Here is a 16,839-nt window from a genome sequence, read left to right as displayed (position 1 = left end):
GCCAGACATTCAGACGCCGCCTAAACGACGTTCAACTCAAACCTGATCTGGCAATCTTGCGCCGAAATAAATAAAAAAAAAAAAATAAAAAATAAAAATAAAAAGCTGGTGTTTTCTGTAAAAGACTGTTTTCATAGAAAGCCGTCTATCATTAAACCCGAGCGCCGAGGACACCAACATCTCAAGCTTGCAGGCATGACCTCACGAACCAAGCAAGTTGACTTGTCTTCCATTAGTCGACTGGGAGGCTATGCCAAAATAGAATGTAGAGTTCCGAACGTGAAATATGTAGGGCGTATGAAGTTTGGATGACACAACAAGGGTTGTACAAAATGTCTGGTGGCACAGGTATTTGCTAGGAAAATGCGAACTACTGGTTGTGTTTCTGCCTAGAGACCTCTTTGTGGTGGTTGGCATAACAATTGGTGTGTTTGGTTGGCGGCTTGATGCGTCTCTCTGGCCGCCATTATATCCCCCGAAGTACTACCCTGCACCAGCGTCCTCCTGGACCCCGCCGCATCGCCGGAGGGCGGGACAGCCGCAGGCTTAATTCCTCTGGAAGGTGATGTGGTTGGAGTGTGGCAGTGTGGCGGCTTACCATACAAGTCTAAAACTATAAGACCAGATAGAAGACTTGAAGAGTTATCTAGGTAGGTTTAGTTAAGCATACTGCGTCCTTCATCCATGACAAAACTCGTGGCACCGCAAAGAAGGGAAGTTGAGGTAAACAAGGGTCGCCGACCTTCGGTAACACCCGAACTCGGGCCGCAATCTGCCCGCCGGGAGAATTATAGCAATGCCAAGACGGCGTTGAAACGCGCTTGGGGATATTTAGGGAACTGTTTCTTGCGCTGGTCTCGCCCATTTCCTTCATCCAAGGCGAACCGGAGGAAGCTTGGCTACCTTGGCGATTTGTAATTCGAGTTCCACAAGATGAGTAATCAGCCCGTTGTAGGTGGTAGAAGCCCATATACCTTGGCTATCGAAGCCGTGAGAAACACCGCAAGAGGCGGCCTTAAGATGCTCTATTGTACGCAGAAATAGACGCATAGCGCCTTTGGAAAGATACTCAGGGCTGCTTCCCCTCCCCCGCCTACCCGTCAACGCTCAACACCTTTCCACATCATCAGCACCGTCGTACCCGCATACCTTAGCTAGCGATCTTTCAGACTTTCGGCCGCAGCCCTTATCTTCGACTACGCGAGCAACAGCACACCACACCATCATGTCACACCTCAAATACTTCGACTACCCTGAGTATGGGCTCGTCCTCTCCAACCAATCCCGATACAGCCAAGCGGTCCGGGTAGGCGACCGCATCGAGTGTTCAGGCCAAGGTATTTTACCCCAGGACGTAATACCTGGCTACCTACGCAGTTGAACCGCTAACCCTCCGCTCCAGGAGGATGGGACCCCACAACGGGCCAAATCCCCAGCGATATCGCCGCTGAGATCGAACAGGCCTTTGCCAATGTCGACCTGTGCCTGCGCACGGCGGGCGGCAAGGGCTGGTCGCAGGTGTACCGCATCAACCTGTACGTGACAGACCTCAGCGAGGCTACGCTGGGCGCGTGGGGCAAGTGCATGCAGAAGTGGGTGCCCAACCACCGGCCGATCCTGACGGGCATTGGAGTCGCGCAGCTGGCGTTGCCAGGGATGAGGGTCGAGATCGAGGTCGTGGCGCATGACCCTGAAGGAGCGGCATCGGGAAGTGTCTAGGCTGCTGTTGAGAAGCGATGTGAACCGTAACCAATAGGGGGGGCATGTTGAAGGACAAGGAAAATCAGGATATTATAAGTACTACAGTCAACTTAGAGCGACTAGATCTTGAACTGGAGCTTGGGGCAGTATATACTACACTAGTAGTACCTAGTCAACAATAACCTTCAATCCCTCACATCGAACGTCTTACCGTATGCGGGATGCTGAAGTTTTTAGCTGACTTGCAGGGGTAGAATACCGACTTTTGCCGACGGGATGGCTGCCAATGGTCGAGAATCTCACCTTTGAGCAAAGATCTTGTGACTCCAAAAGGACTGCGGGGAAGACATGATATTGCCTCACTTGTTTTATTCTGGATAATCGCTAAGTTGATGCTGGTTGAAGCAGAGAAAGAATGGACAAGAAACAGGAAACAATCAGTATGTAAGTACGGATGTAACCTTGGTTCACCGTTCCGCATATGTCTTCGGTCAAGGCAAGTTGCTGGGAAAGGAGGAAACGAAACATGGATCATGGTAGATCTGCGCCCCACAGTTCCACAATAACGGGCGGTGTCTGGGCAAAATGTGGGATGAAACCATGGGCCATGGCCGGGGAAGGTGACACAACCGCGAAGTTGGAACTCCTGTGGTAAGTGTGCCGAGCCCTAGCTCTACCCAGCATCCGAGATCTAAGGTCGCCGGATGCGAACTTAACCCCTCAGTTTCTCTATAGCGCTAGAATTGCGTTATGCCGGGGATACCGATGGCGGCGATGGCAACACGGTCAACACCGGAGCCGTGGCAATGGAAAATCCCACGACACCAGAGCGGTCTTGTCCTATTGGGGTTACGAGCCGTTTGGTTGGATGCTGACCCGCCGTTGCATCCGTCGGGGGGTCATTGAAACCCTCTCAACCTTTGCCTCGGAGTCAACGTTAATCTCCGCTCCGGCAATAACGGCATGGCATACCCGTTGGGCAGCTTGTTCCCGAATCCCGGCCCATCCAACTCAAGCCTCCGACTCGAGCGCCCGCTGCAACAGAGCGTTGACCTTTCCTGTTGCTCCCCCAAATTTTTCACAAAAATATCTTTGCTTCCCCTCCCCTGCTTCTTGGCCTTGGCCACCAATGTGAGGAGCTGCAGAAGGGTGTTTCAACAACAACCACTCACATAACATGGACGAGAAGGACGGACGTCACAGCCAAGACAGCCAGAACACTGGGCTCGCCGTCGATAAGACTGAGCATTCGCTCTCCGATTCCAACTCATCGACGGCGTCGTTGGAGCGTGGCAGGAGACCAAGGATAAACGAGAAACTGCCAAACCCTACTCATCATGACAAAAGCCGCAGCCAGCCAGACATCGGCCACCTCGAAATCGAGGCCGCTACTCCCGGCCATGACATGGACATTGAGTTGGGCCAGGTGAGTCACCACCTCCCTGCAGCACATTCCGGCCTGTGCCGACACATGGTGCCAGAACCACGAGATGGAGGAACTCAAGCGCATCGAGACGCGCGGCAGCGTGAGAAGCAAGGTCTCGCGTGCCCTCAGCGTGGTCAGCCGGAAGAAGACGCGGGAGCGCATCCCCTTCGCGCCCATCCCGACTTCCAACCTCGACGAGGGCGTCGTCGGCTGGGAGAGCCAGGACGACCCGGACATGCCACTCAACTTCCCCGCGCGCAGGAAGTGGCTCATCGTCGGCTTGCTGTCGACCATCACGCTGCTCACCCCGTTCGCGTCCTCGATCCTAGCGCCCGGCATTGGCGCTCTCAGCAGAGAGTTTGGCAATACCAATGAGATAGTCGGCACCATGACCGTGAGCATATACCTTTTGGGATATGTCATTGGCCCCCTGTTTCTTGCGCCCCTGAGCGAGTTGTACGGTAGGAGGCCGGTCTTTGGTGCGGCCAACGCGTTTTTCTGTATATGGCAGATTGGCTGTGCCTTGGCACCGTCAATAGAGACGCTTATCATTTTCCGCTTCTTCAGTGGAATTGGCGGTTCCGGTTGCTTGGTGAGTTCTTGTCATGACTGAACGTCGCATAATCGACGCATAACTGAACGGCGGCTTGAATGAATTGTAGACTCTAGGGGCGGGCGTCATTGCAGACGTTTTCCGAGCCGACGAGAGGGGTTTCGCCATTGGTATCTACACGATTGGTCCGCTACTTGGTGAGTTTGGGGTTGCTTAACCACCTTCATGCAGTCTCCTCATCACCATATGCTAATGAGTAACTCAAATCTCCAGGCCCCACCATTGGCCCTGTTCTCGGGAGTTTTCTTTCTCAGTCCATTGGCTGGCGTTGGGATTTCTGGATTGTCTTCATCGTGGCCGTTATAATTACCGCCATGACTGAGGTTTTCAGCCAGGAAACCAACCCTCGCATTCTCATCGAGCGCAAGGTCAAGCGCCTCAAACTGGAGCTTGGCCGCAGTGATCTGAGAAGCTACTATGATGTCGCAGGAAGCGAGAACATGAGCCCTGGCCGCACGCTCCTGAACGGCCTCGTCCGCCCGACCAAGATGCTCTTCATGTCGCCACTCGTCTTTTTTATATCTCTGTACATCGCCTTCACGTACGGCACACTGTACCTGCTCTTCACTACTATCCCCGTTGTCTTTCAGCAGACATACGGCTGGAGCCTCGGGATCACCGGCTTGGTCTATGTCTGCCTGGGTGTCGGAAACATGGTCGGCTGGGCCGTCGTCACGGCGACGTCGGACAAAGGAGTTGTTCGCCGGACGAAAGCAAACAATGGCGTGTTCGAACCCGAGATGCGGCTCCCCATCAGCATCTACTTCAGCTTCTTCCTGCCTGCCACCTTTTTTTGGTATGGCTGGTCGGCGTATTACAAGACGCACTGGATAGTCCCTGTACTCGGACTTTTCCCGTTCGCATTCGGCGCGATCGGGCTTTTCCTTCCGCTTACGACCTATCTAGTCGACTGCTACCCCATGTATGCGGCCTCAGCGATCGCGGCCAACACGGTCCTCAGGAGCTTGGCGGGCATGTTACTTCCCTTGGCTGGCCCAGCTATGTATGAGAATCTGGGTCTCGGCTGGGGTAACTCGCTTCTAGGGTTTCTGTGTGTCATCATGATCCCCGTACCCATGCTGATACTCAAATTTGGGGCGAGGTTAAGGAAGATGGGATTACAGCTATAGGGTATGCATGTACCGTACATACCAGTAAAATACTGTACTGTATCCAACTACCTCGGTCTTCGGTCAGGTGCTAGGGGAAGTTATGGAGAAATTACATGTACGCACCAAGCTTTCTGCCGATCCGGTTCCGGTCTCTCACCACATTGCCCGGTCTAGCCCAGCAAATCCCATCTCACTTTGTCTCCTAACAGTAGTATCGAGTCCAGGTCAGTAAACCGCCGGCGCGCGCACTCCGCTCTCATCTCCTGCCATGCCGTATCATCATCCCTCCCAGTGCTGAGGCAGCATCCCCACCCAAATTCCTCGGCGTAAAGATCGGCGATAGCGGCAGTGCTAACAGTTTCGGCATCCTCGCTTCCCCCGGGCCCCTCTTGCTTATCACCATCATAGTAGTCCGCACGGCGCCGCTGATCGAGCCATCGCCGGAACATCGGCAGTTGCGGCACGACAGACTCCTCGCAGTGGACCACCTCGAAGATGTCAGGCCCTCTTGCGCGGGAACATATCGTGCAGCAGCCCGTCCGCCCCATCTTGACCTCGTCTGGGTCGGGCGTCTGCTTATGCAGATGCATCGAGAAGTATCCGAATTTCAACTCGATCTCGCCGGTGCACTCGGTCGTCCTGGCTTTTTCTACTCGATGCCTGAAACCGGCGACGCGGCGCGCCATCTGCACCACGTACATCCAGAGTTGCACTTGCACCTCGGGTGGCGGCATGGTATCACCATCGTCGGATGGCGCAGCCGACGCCACCCACGACTCGCACGCATCTTCAAACTGAACGGGGGAAACCATAGGTAGTCAGCTCAACTCCACGGATACGACAGCGAGGAAGGGGAGTCCGGTGCATACAAGCCTTTCCCCCACTCGGCGTATGTAGAACTCCTCACGGAGTAGCTCGTTCATGGCCTCCTTCCAGCGGAAGCGGATGCGCTCTCCGCCATCCAACACTTCCAAACCCGGGAGATTGGTGTCATTGAGAATGTAGCCGCCCTTGCAGCCGCCGCTGAGATAACCCTCGCCCAACCGCACCGTGACGTTCCGAGAGCGGGCAGGGTTGTACCGGGTCCAGGCCGCCAACACATCGCCTTGCGCGGTACTAGTACCGGTGCTCCCCAGACGGAAGAAGGCTGCTGCCTGGTGATCCGTGTCTGCGGTCCGCGGACCTGTGTCAAACTCATACTCGAATTGTTTCCTCGAGCCCTGGTAGAGCGTGATGTTCAGCTTCGGAAGCCAGAACGACTCGAACCGCCGTTCGATGCGCCGCTTTTGGTTTGCCGACAGGCGGCGCAGCACCGCCCATGTGTATGCTGGGTCGTCGGCACATTTGTCGATGTGGTGAGCCAGGATCCGCTCGACAAACTCGCCTGGCAGAGCTTGCCAGATTTCTGACAGGCGCATCTCTCTTCGAGATGTTGCTTGCGTCAGATGCAGATAGGTGCGATTTAAGGGTGCGGGGGTATGTGGCCATATGAGGTGGTATATGAAGAAATGCAGGAGAATGGAGGTGCTGCCTAAGGTAGTAAGGTACTTACGGACGGCGAGGCACCCCAAGGTAAGGTACGTACAGGACCAAGAGTTAAGTTGTGGGGTTGGTGAATCTGAAGTCGATTTGCCCAATGGGAATAATTTGACCGTAGCGAGAACACGCAACGCAGAAACGGCATGGCTACGAACTTAACTCCGAAGGAGGTATCCCTTTTTTTTTTTTGGTTTGGGGGGTGGGGGTGTAGTTGTGTGTGTGTCTGATATGTCTACTGGTTTGATCCATCTTGTCAATTGTATAGTGTAACTTCATTGAAAGGAGAGGCGACACGCAACCATGGCAACAGCAATGACTTTGGTCATCACCGTTGCCAGCAGCCCTGACCCTTCTATAACAGTACGATCGACTACCAAACGGCCATTCTTGGCCCCCAAGTACGTATGTGCAAAGGATTGGACCGTCCAAGAAGGCCAGTGTCTCGAGGAACGCGATACACCGTGCTGCGTGCCAGGGCCGCTTCGGAGAGCTATATCTAGAGATATTTAAGTCTAAGTTGCGTAGTAACGCTTTGGGATGTGGATTTTGGTGTTGCAAATCGCTCCATTGCAAAAGTGGGGTGAGGACAGTGTGGGTCACAGGTCCTCTGCCTTATTCACACAGTCCCCGCCATCGTCAATTACCGACCTCTCTCGGTGTGAAGTGTAAGAACATCCGGACAGCCATCAAAGGATCTTCAGCGCCATCGAAACCGGAACCGCAAGGAAATTGTATAGGTGCAACCGTTCCATCTTGGGCCTACCATCTTAATCTGGACGCCATCATGGACCGGGATCCGAAGAACGCATCGGAGGATCTCCAAGGCAAGTTTCACTCTAGCTGTTTGGGGCGCCTCACTGACAGGCTCCAAGAACGGAAAAACATTCTCATCGCCACAATAATGACGGCCTTCCGCGACCTCATCAACCACGCGGCTGCGAAGGTCGACAGCACCGCCTCGACGGGGCAGGCAGCCTACAGCAGCATGGCGCTTGAGATCATCATGAGCAGCCTGGCACGTCCCGCTTCCCACCCCTTTACTCCTCATCCCCCAAACCAGGAAAACACGACTAACTCGGCCGCCACCATGTTTTACAGGTGAAATCAACTGAAGACCTCCTCTCCCTCACCCGTCAACTGCGCGAGTTATGGGTTGTCGGCCCGCTCAGGGGCCCTGGTGAGGGGGATGAGCAGGCGGAAGCGGGCATGCGGCGGGACGCTGAGGGGGTGTTTGCCATGCTGAATGCGCTGCGGGACGGCGAGAGGCAGAGGTTGGTAGCGCAAACGGCGGGTGAGACGGGGTGCCTGACACTGGAGAGGGCGCCGATTGACGGAGCGCCACCGCCGCTGGCAGCGCAGGCGCCGGGACGGTCTGGGGTGGCAGTGAGCGTTGTTGGAGTTCAAAGGCAGGGACAGGGGCAGACCTCAGGAGCGGGCGACGTGAGGGTTAAGAAGGAGGAGCCCGGGGCCTGAATACGGTGTTGAAGGGTTGGATTGCGTTGATCATCTTCACGAAGGGGCGGGGACGGCCGGGTACGGAGCTGGGAGAGCCGACACCAACTCCCTGGGACCTTTGCGACAGTATTTTACATTGCACGATTGCCACCGAGGTACTCGCAATGCATATTGGTCAACACCAGTGATCCATATCTTCTACGTTGGGGCCCGAAGTGAGGCATCATGTACCGACCTCCTCCACACCATCCGCTTCATCTCCGAGCTCGGCCTCCAGCGCTTTCGGCACCCTTTCTGTTCGGTCGGAGCGTTCATGAGATGCCTCAACGCCTCCCGCGGTAACCCAGAGGAAGTAGTCAGTGCGGAAATTGTCGACCTGGTTAAAGAACAGGTGGAATCTGCGGCAGGGTTAGCAGACAGGTCTGAAACAAAGTTGTCTTCCAGCACTCACGAGTTCTCCTTCTCCTCGACCTCAAACATGCGCCTGTAGATGTGCTGGTCCTTGAACGCGGTGATCTTGTCCTCGTACTTGGCGAAATCAATCGCCTCTCGATCGAGGCCTGCCGCCTTCTTGTTGTACTCGGTGAACATTGGGCGCTCCAGCATCAGCCCGAGACCGGGCGCTTTGGGAATGCTGATTCTCCTGAACCCATAGCTCTCCTTGATGATATCCAGGGGCGTGCCGCACCGGACTGCCATCACCGCCATTGCAACCATCTTCCTGATCTGGTGCATCATGAAGCTCTGGCCATGAACCTTGAGAGATAGCCACTCCGTGTCTCGGATTTGAATCGGTGTCGGGTTGACTTCAAATGACTTGATGTGCCGCTTCGCTGACGGGTCATTGGCTGATTTCATCACGGTGTAGTTGTGATAGTTGTGTGTTCCTAGGTAGAGGTTGAGAGCTTGCTGCAGTCTCTCGATGCGCGGTGCCGTGACTCGGTATCGCCGTTTGGCAGCGACGTATGCAGCCTTGACCTGCCGGAGGGCTTGCTCCGCGGGTGCCAACTCCTTTTCGACTTTTGCTTCCTTGGTGAAGCCCTCCTGATCCGGGTTGTCCGTATCGGTCTTGGCCTCCTCTTTCTGAACATATTCTGCTTGGGCTTCGGAATCCGGTTTCGTTGGCGGCCCCTCGTCAGTGAGGTCCTGATTTGCCGTGTCATGGAGCTTCCGCAGGACCTCGGCCCTGACTTCGGGGTCCAGTTTCTCAAGGATCGGCTGTATGTCATTTTTCTCCACCACCTCCCAGAACCCCTTCACGTCATCGAGACGGCCCAGATATTCGTCGTAGACTCCCTTCTCCTTGGCTGAATCGGCGATTTTCTTGCCCAAGAAGCTGTGGGGCTGCGGGGGCAGCAAGGAATAGCTGGGCATAAGATACTCGTACCATCTGGAGTCGCAGGCCTGGTAGCAGCTGAAGCCATTGCTCGTACGCTGGATCCCCCAAATTCTGATTTGCTCCGGCAGGTGCTGGTTGATCTTGTCGACGATATCCGGGTCTTCGACGATCAGCTTGAGCGAGAGGACGTTACCAGCAGCATGGACGCCTTTGTCAGTCCTTGCGCAACGCACCAAGCTCGATTTCTTCGGGTCGTCTGCATTTGCCTTCGAGATTGCACCCGCAGCGACAAAGGCGGCAAAGATATCACCCTCGATCGTCTTCTCCTTGTGGTTGATCTGGATGCCGTGGTAGCCCGTGCCGGCATATCCGATCAGCACGGCCACCTTGCGCTTCGGTCGGCGTTCCTCGGCGGCGATTTCTTCGGGGGTAAAGGAAATGCTCATGTAGCTATTGCCGTCGGCTTCTTGGGTGATCACCCTGCGGCGTTTGGCGTTGCGGTTGTTCTGAATCTGCTCGCGCTTGTCGGGGATCGCTCCTCTGCGCGCTGGTTAGTGTCGGCATTGAGTGCTGCACCTAGTTTTCTGCGAGGATATCCGCGTAGAGCGATCAGGAGCGACGTACTTGCTACTACCAAACCCGCCGTGTTTGCGCTTCTGGCCTGGCTTGTCGTTCCCACGGTCCTTTCCTCTGCCACCCCGCTTGGCGCCATTGAATCCCCCACGACCCCGGTTGCCACTGTTCTTCTCGCCGGTGGGCGCAGTTGAAGAGGCCGCGGCTGCGCTGGCTGCGCCATCCGCAATAGCCTGAGGTGTCTCGTCGGCTGCCATCCTGTTGGTTGGCAGACTAATCGCATTGCGAGGCTATGTGGAAGACAAGATGTTGATTTGCGACCATGGATTTTTTTTAGAGCGCGACGTCTCCACCATAAACGCTTATCGCAGGGCTTATCCACCTATCCCGGTTAGCGCACATACTGTACGTTGCGGGGTAGCTCCAGATTTGAACCTGTGCTATGTATGGACTGGCTCCGTTGCATCCCTCAGCCGACATCCGGACTGCGAGGTACTGCACAGTGCCTTGGGCGGTCAGCCCACACCTCCTCAGGATATCGACAACGTCAAGTGCCTATTTTCCCACTTGCTTTTCTTTTCCGTTCCTAGATGTTTGTCCTGGTCCCTGGTTCCTGGCCGTCGGGTAAAAAGTTCTCGTCTGCCACAGAGAACGGCATCTCGATCAGGCTCGGGATGCAGTGGCTGTAACCCGAGTCATCAAACAAACAGTGGTGACTCGGTACACCTGTCATTTCCTGCAATTCCTGTCTCACCCGCCACCCCAGCCGTCTGGCTCTATCATGAATCAGGGCAGCTGCAGGATGGCATCCCGCAGGAACTGCCGGAGAGGTTGTGTAATTGCCGAGAAAGAAGGTTAAAAGGACAGGTACAACCCCTGCCGGATCTACACCCCATTCGCAAACTCCATCCTACCATCCTCCCTGTTGCGGGGAATTGATAGTTTCGGACGCACCACGCATAGTAGCTCTCCCGGTTGTATGGGAACCAGGAATATTAGCACACAGTTTCTCGGGCCTGGGCCCGACTGACGCGGCGGGGGTCCGGTTGAGATTGCCGGTACATACGTGTTAGAAGTATTTACCTAGTAGGCGGGTACGGTGAAAACTGGCCTTGGACTCTCACGGCTAGCGCATCCAGCAACCTCCGTTAGATCCATTGACGGCTACTGGTGTTAACAGAAACCATGTACAGCCCACGCAATCCGCTTCAAAACGCAGCATGGCTCTGTCTGATAAGCTCGCCGTGGACGGCAGCCTTGGGAATCCTGCGCGATTTCAACGCCGTCAAGTCTTCGTACGACTATGTCATAGCTGGCGGCGGTCTGAGCGGCCTGGTTGTTGCCAATCGGCTTACTGAAAGCTCCAACAGTGAGTTTGAACTCGTGCGTAGGCTATGGCATAGACCTCACCCGTGTGTCCAGCATCGGTTCTCGTCGTCGAGTACGGCGACTTCGAAGACACTTGGAATGTAGCAATTCCCTATTACGCCAATTCTATGCAGGACCCAAGCCTCCTGTTCCAGATTCCCTCAGTCCCTCAGCGCAACCTTGGTAACAGGACTTTCGGGATCACACTGGGAGCTACTGTCGGCGGGGGAACAACCGTCAATGGGTTGGCGGTTACCCGAGGTGATCGGCATGACTATGATGCTTGGGAGGAGATAGGAAACAAGGGCTGGGGTTGGGACGAAATGCTCCGGTACTTCAGGAAGGTTGGTAAAATTTATGAATCAACCCCCAATTCTTGAAGCCCTGTCTAAACTCGAGCCGCAGTCCTCCACTCTCAACGCCCCAAGCACCGCAACCGCAGAGCAGTTCGGGTACACATTCAGTCTTGATGGCTACGGGGATGGCCCGTTCCAGGCCAGCTTTCCGACGTGGCAATGGCCGGATGGCTGTAAGTCTCCGGTAGCTATCAAGCTATTTGTCTTGCTAATTGTCGGATTCCGTAGACATCATGACGAAAGCTTGGACAGAGGATCTCGGGTTCCCGATGCGCGATGACGGAGGCACTAATGGCGACTTACTTGGAGTATTCTGGAAACCCATCAGCGTGGATGCAAAGAACGTCACAAGATGCTCGGCTCGCAAGGCTTACTACGACCCGGCCCAAAATCGGCCCAACCTGGATATCCTGGTGATGAGTTACGTGGCCAAAGTGCAGACCAAGGACCACAAGGCCGAGGGGGTGGAAGTGGTGAGTAGAAGCAATTCGTCGGCGAAACTCTCGGTCGCGGCAACAAGAGAGGTAATCCTTGCTGCTGGTGCTATTCACACGCCTCAAATCCTCCAGCTCAGCGGTATCGGCCCACGCGAGCTGCTCGAAAGCCTCGATATACCCGTGGTCGAAGACCTGCCGGGTGTGGGGGCCAATTACCAGGACCACCCGATTACCAGGGGGTCATGGCGGTGTAAGTTACTCCCGTCTGCACGAGGGATGCTCTGGGAATCCGCTGACAAAACGCGAGGAAAGTCAACAACCCCAACCCTATCACCCTCCAGACACTCACTACCAATGCTACCTACTTCAACGCCTCCTGGGACGAGTACATGGCCAACCGCACGGGCCCGCTGACCGTGGCCCACGGTAACAGCCGCCTCGTCGTCTCCCTGCAGAACCTCACCAGCGACCACGCGGCCATGACCGACTCCCTCCTTTCCAGCCTCAACTCATCCGCCTACCTCGAGTACCTACCCCGGTACTACCTCGACAAACCGACCCTCTTGGCTGGGTACCGCGCCCAGCTCTCCCTCCTGGCCCGCTCCATCTCCCGCGGCGCCGCCATCCTGGACTTCACCTGGTCCGGCCGTGCGGGGGCGGGCGGCTCCCTGATGAAGCCCCTCTCGCGCGGCACCGTCCTCATCAGCAGCACCGACCCGCACCCCGCCGAGGCCGTGCCCCTGCTGGACCCGGACGCCCTGACCCACCCGTTCGACGCGCGCGTCGCCGTGCTGGGCTTCAAGCTCTCGCGCCGCTTCATCGCGAGCCCTTCGCTGGCGGGGCTGGAGCCCGAGGAGCTCAGCCCGGGCCCGCGCGCGGCGACCGACGAGGAGCTCGAGCTGGCGCTCAGGCAGAGGGTCGCCTCGCCCTCCAACGCCCACCCGTGCGGCACGGCGGCCATGATGCCGCGGCAGCTTGGCGGCGTGGTGGACGAGCGATTGAGGGTGTACGGGGTGAGCGGGCTGCGGGTGGTGGATGCCAGCGTGCTCCCCGTCATCCCCGCCGGGAACCTGCAGGCGACCATGTACGCTGTGGCCGAAAAGGCGGCAGATGTGATCAGGGACCGGGACTGATGAGTGAGGTTGGCGGGGAAGGCGAGCTCTCGCGGGTTTGATGCTAAGGTACCTATATGCCGTTCCTGTGTGGGCATGGGCTCTGTTGTTGTTGGTGTGGATGGGGAGAAACTAGGATAGGTTTATTCGGAAATGCTTTGCCAATCCAAAATCTAGCACGGCCAAAACAATTGTATGTCGACGGAGCATGCGGTCAAGGTATTTCCCACCATATATGTTTCCCCTTTTAGCCCCGGGTGAGGATTGTGGGTGGCTTTAGCGTAACCATCGATCCCGCCGTCCGCCGTCCGGCCGAATTCTCATGCGTTGTGTGATCGCGAATCGCAGGGTTGGGTAGGAACCTAGCCAGTACCTACTTATCTATCGAGTCTGTCTCCAGCCAAAGTTGTCGTTTTCTGGCGCGGGAGAACCTCAAGACCGCCGACCTTGCGCGTGTGCTTCGAAGGAACTTGCGCAAACCACAAAGGCAGGAAATGGTTCGCAAAATGCCAACATTGTGCAGTACATGGTTCTGACCGCTGCCAGTCAAGCTGCAGCGTAAGCAGGGGGATTACCTACTAGGCAATTGGCGGTACCCCAGCTCAGGGAGTCGCAGGAGAGAAAATGCTAATTAACCTGTTGTTTTCGGTGTTCGAGCGAATCGCCCAGTGGCGTTGGGGAAGCGCCCTGCGATGTGCACAAGTGCCCATGATTGGGAGGGATAGGGGAGATCCGAAGGCGCCTCCACCAAGACGGCGATCAACCGGGCGGAGCCCCCAAAACAAGGCTGCTGTGCCGCTTGCCGGCGGCACAGCAAGAAAAAGGTTGTTTCTCGCACCGTACTGTAGGACCAGATTGGAGGCCAATGTACGGCACAGCGTTACCGCGCGATTTGATGCCATCCCCGAGGTATCCGAGTCCAGCTGTCGAGACATTTGCCAAATTGGAAGTTCATGGCGAAAGTGATAGAGCTCAAGACCAAAATAGGAATACTAGGTCAGAGGCGGGAGACGGCAGCGGACAGAGATTTGCCTTTCCGGGGGCCGCTTACCGAACATAACATAGATCAAGGATTGCCGCCCGGAAGCCCCGAAATCGCCTGGCGCAGCTGCCAGAATGCCTTGGCGAAGGATTTGTCGGCTGTTTTGTGTCGTTCACTGAGACCCTGCAGTGGACGCCGATGAAACCGTGTGGAGGCTTACCTTATGTTGCACAACCCGCGGGTGCGTTGGTGTGCCGTCCTTCTATTAACACCGTCGACCCCGGCCCCCTCCCACCCCCCGATGGAGAAAGCTTTCATCGTTTGCTTCCTCGAACTCGGTCCACGTGCCGTCCCAAGCGACCGGGCTGGTGCTTCCTGGTTATAGGCATCAATTCCTATTATTCGAACCCGGGAATGCTCTGAAAGCGACCATTCTCAGTCTGCGTCCCCAGAATGACGGCTTCGAGGGGACCCGTCTCCTTCCGCCTGCTGTTTGCCGCTGCCACAACTCTCTCCTACCTCCTGTTTCCAACCGCCGTCAGCGCCCAAAACCAGGATGAGGACCTCCTAATCGACTGTTTTCGCTTTGACGGAAATGTATCTCCCAACAACACCAAGTGCCCGAATTCCAATGCCTGTTGCGGTCCGACAGCGACCTGCCTTTCCAACCGTCTCTGCCACAACGTCAACGATCCGCCCGACACTTTTGTCCGGGGACCTTGCGCTGTGGAGGAATGGGATGACAGTTGTCCTCGGATCTGTAATTACAGTAATTCCCGCCTTTCTCCCGACCGTTCGCACTCCGGCTGACACTGTTCTCCCCTGCTGTAGACGAGACTGGAATATTCCCGCGTGTAGCGGTTTGCGCTGATGGCAGCCTCTGCTGCAACAACGATCCACAATGCTGTCAGGACGGAGAAGGGATCTTCCTAGACGAGAGCGGGAGGAGAGTGTCCTCTAGGGTGACGGCTGCCACGACCAGCTACCCCCCAGTTACCGGTGGTCTCGAGAGGTTTACCCAAACCCCTTCGACCAGCACAACGTCGACATCAACATCGGCATCTACATCGACATCGACATCGGCGTTACAACTTTCCGAAACAGCGACCTCGTCGCCATCTAATACCCCGGCGCCCGCTTCTGACTCGGACGACTCAATCGGGCTGAAAGTCGGGCTTGGTCTCGGGATCCCACTGGCTGTCCTCGCGACGGCATGTGTGGTTTACTTCATCTTGCGCAGGAGAAAACCCCCCTATGCCTATGACGCAGCCAGCGGTCCCTTCCAGGCCGGCCCAGATGATGGACGCAGCGTGTATACGGCGGGAGCTTATGCGCCAGCGAAATACTCGCAGGGCATGACCCATGCAGGCGCGCCGTATCCTCCGTCGTATTCCACACCTTATCCAGTCGAAATAGGAGGCCAAACAGCAAATGAACTGGATACTCTTTCATCGAGGCAACGGCAGAGGTATGAATTGAGCTAACAAGGTTATAATAAAATGGGTTAGGGATCCTTGTCCAAAAGCATAATAAACTACTCTTTTGACACGGGAGGGTCCGCTACACTCCGGCGACCTGTACACTATTAACGGTGATGCTCACGTTCTTGTCGCCATTCTGTTTGCTCCGGTCTTTCTTATTCCGCGAGTTTCCACAGGCACCATTCCTACGGTTGGGTAGTTTGCGTTCTTCGTCCTTCTTGGTCTTTCTATCGCCCTTCTTATCTCCCTGTGCAACTTCCTTTCCCTCTGAAGTTACCCTCCCATCTCTGGGGGATATCGGTTCAAAGAGGGGGTCGCGCAACACAGACTTGCCCGTGGTTCTTGCTTCATGTGGCTCATCGTTGTTGGAGCCGCAGTCCCGGGCATCGGTTGCCGGCGGCGGCGTATTGTTGCGTAGATACGCTTCGGCATCCTCTCGGGTGCTGAAAGACTTGTGATCGCTCCCCTTGAACCCGTTCACCAGAGGCCTTGTTTCCCTAAGGTACACAACACACAGTGAGCTTCTGATTTGAAGGTTGATAGAGTACTAAGGAGTGCGAGACAACAGCTTCATGTCTTACTCCCAGCTCATATAGATGCCAGTGGATCTTCCTACTCTCACCGCGTAAAACTTTGGGGCCATACTTGTGGCATGCAAATCAATGAGGTGCTCGGGATGTGCTGATGAGAGAACCAAGTTGCGTTGAGCAATCTTGGGATGATGCAGTGAACTACTATAGGAGCTGGGTATTTATGTCCAATTTGACAAGGCAAAACACCTCTCTCGTGACCTAATCTTGGCCATTGTGCAGTTGAGGCCTACAACTAACCTGCAAGACTATAAAGTATTGAGGCCCACAACTCATGTCCTATCTATTGGCCCCGAAGCACTCTTCCTGCTACAAACAGATACACAACTAGGATCGCTGGTGTGATCAAAAGTTGAAATTGCGTAAGGCTGAGCCGCGGGCTACTTGCTAGGCACCATCCTGTTACGGGTGGCGTAACATCAAGCGGATAACGGACCATTTAATATCCGCATGCAACCCGGTGTTTGGCTGATGCCCGCTCTGGGTGCTATGGAAAACAAAATGCGCCTAACCGGGAGAAAGGCTGTTTTTGTCATCAATCCCACCATCTTGGTTTCTTTGACGACTAGAAGGCTAACCTCCACACATGAGAACGCCTGAGCTTTGTTAGGTAAAGATGTCGCTGCTTGTCAAAGCGTTGCAGAGCATACTCTCAAAAAATCTTTATACCACCTATTTCTACCTGCCTAACCGCCCTACACCTTACCCTATGCCACAACATGATAGGCAGGCTATTACTTAGTTACCCTCTGCGA

The 16,839-nt window shown here is 55.5% G+C and overlaps 7 protein-coding genes across 7 annotated transcripts; 4 read left to right on the top strand and 3 right to left on the bottom strand.

Annotated features, from left to right (window-relative positions):
• Window positions 1-1,225: 1,225 nt before the first annotated feature.
• Window positions 1,226-1,719, top strand: MFIFM68171_10090 (Endoribonuclease L-PSP; the record flags this gene model as incomplete). Its single annotated transcript, XM_071065509.1, has 2 exons — window positions 1,226-1,337; window positions 1,403-1,719. 2 exons carry the CDS (start codon window positions 1,226-1,228, stop codon window positions 1,717-1,719), a joined length of 429 nt encoding a protein of 142 aa, XP_070921610.1.
• Window positions 1,720-2,878: 1,159 nt separating this feature from the next.
• MFIFM68171_10089 (MFS transporter prlG) lies at window positions 2,879-4,870 on the top strand (the record flags this gene model as incomplete). Its single annotated transcript, XM_071065508.1, has 4 exons — window positions 2,879-3,127; window positions 3,183-3,719; window positions 3,790-3,877; window positions 3,954-4,870. The coding sequence occupies 4 exons, from the start codon at window positions 2,879-2,881 to the stop codon at window positions 4,868-4,870; spliced, it is 1,791 nt and encodes a 596-aa protein (XP_070921609.1).
• A 152-nt stretch (window positions 4,871-5,022) lies between these two features.
• Window positions 5,023-6,270, bottom strand: MFIFM68171_10088 (uncharacterized protein; the record flags this gene model as incomplete). The annotated part of the gene is made up of 2 exons (XM_071065507.1): window positions 5,023-5,646; window positions 5,722-6,270. The coding sequence occupies 2 exons, from the start codon at window positions 6,268-6,270 to the stop codon at window positions 5,023-5,025; spliced, it is 1,173 nt and encodes a 390-aa protein (XP_070921608.1).
• Window positions 6,271-7,175: 905 nt separating this feature from the next.
• On the top strand, window positions 7,176-7,864 carry MFIFM68171_10087 (Mediator of RNA polymerase II transcription subunit 22; the record flags this gene model as incomplete). The annotated part of the gene is made up of 2 exons (XM_071065506.1): window positions 7,176-7,406; window positions 7,490-7,864. 2 exons carry the CDS (start codon window positions 7,176-7,178, stop codon window positions 7,862-7,864), a joined length of 606 nt encoding a protein of 201 aa, XP_070921607.1.
• Window positions 7,865-8,069: 205 nt separating this feature from the next.
• Window positions 8,070-10,015, bottom strand: PUS1 (tRNA pseudouridine synthase 1; the record flags this gene model as incomplete). The annotated part of the gene is made up of 3 exons (XM_071065505.1): window positions 8,070-8,244; window positions 8,298-9,725; window positions 9,810-10,015. 3 exons carry the CDS (start codon window positions 10,013-10,015, stop codon window positions 8,070-8,072), a joined length of 1,809 nt encoding a protein of 602 aa, XP_070921606.1.
• Window positions 10,016-10,943: 928 nt separating this feature from the next.
• Window positions 10,944-13,052, top strand: MFIFM68171_10085 (Cyclase atC; the record flags this gene model as incomplete). The annotated part of the gene is made up of 5 exons (XM_071065504.1): window positions 10,944-11,127; window positions 11,181-11,470; window positions 11,532-11,655; window positions 11,711-12,169; window positions 12,232-13,052. The coding sequence occupies 5 exons, from the start codon at window positions 10,944-10,946 to the stop codon at window positions 13,050-13,052; spliced, it is 1,878 nt and encodes a 625-aa protein (XP_070921605.1).
• Window positions 13,053-15,573: 2,521 nt separating this feature from the next.
• On the bottom strand, window positions 15,574-16,137 carry MFIFM68171_10084 (uncharacterized protein; the record flags this gene model as incomplete). The annotated part of the gene is made up of 2 exons (XM_071065503.1): window positions 15,574-15,991; window positions 16,076-16,137. 2 exons carry the CDS (start codon window positions 16,135-16,137, stop codon window positions 15,574-15,576), a joined length of 480 nt encoding a protein of 159 aa, XP_070921604.1.
• Window positions 16,138-16,839: the final 702 nt, after the last annotated feature.

The sequence above is a fragment of the Madurella fahalii genome (genome assembly GCF_045866475.1).
Source record: "Madurella fahalii IFM 68171 DNA, scaffold_6, whole genome shotgun sequence".
Classification (NCBI taxonomy): Eukaryota; Fungi; Ascomycota; class Sordariomycetes; order Sordariales; genus Madurella; species Madurella fahalii.
The sequence above is the reverse complement of the archived record's forward strand: the minus strand, read 5'-3'. Positions and strand labels throughout refer to the sequence as shown.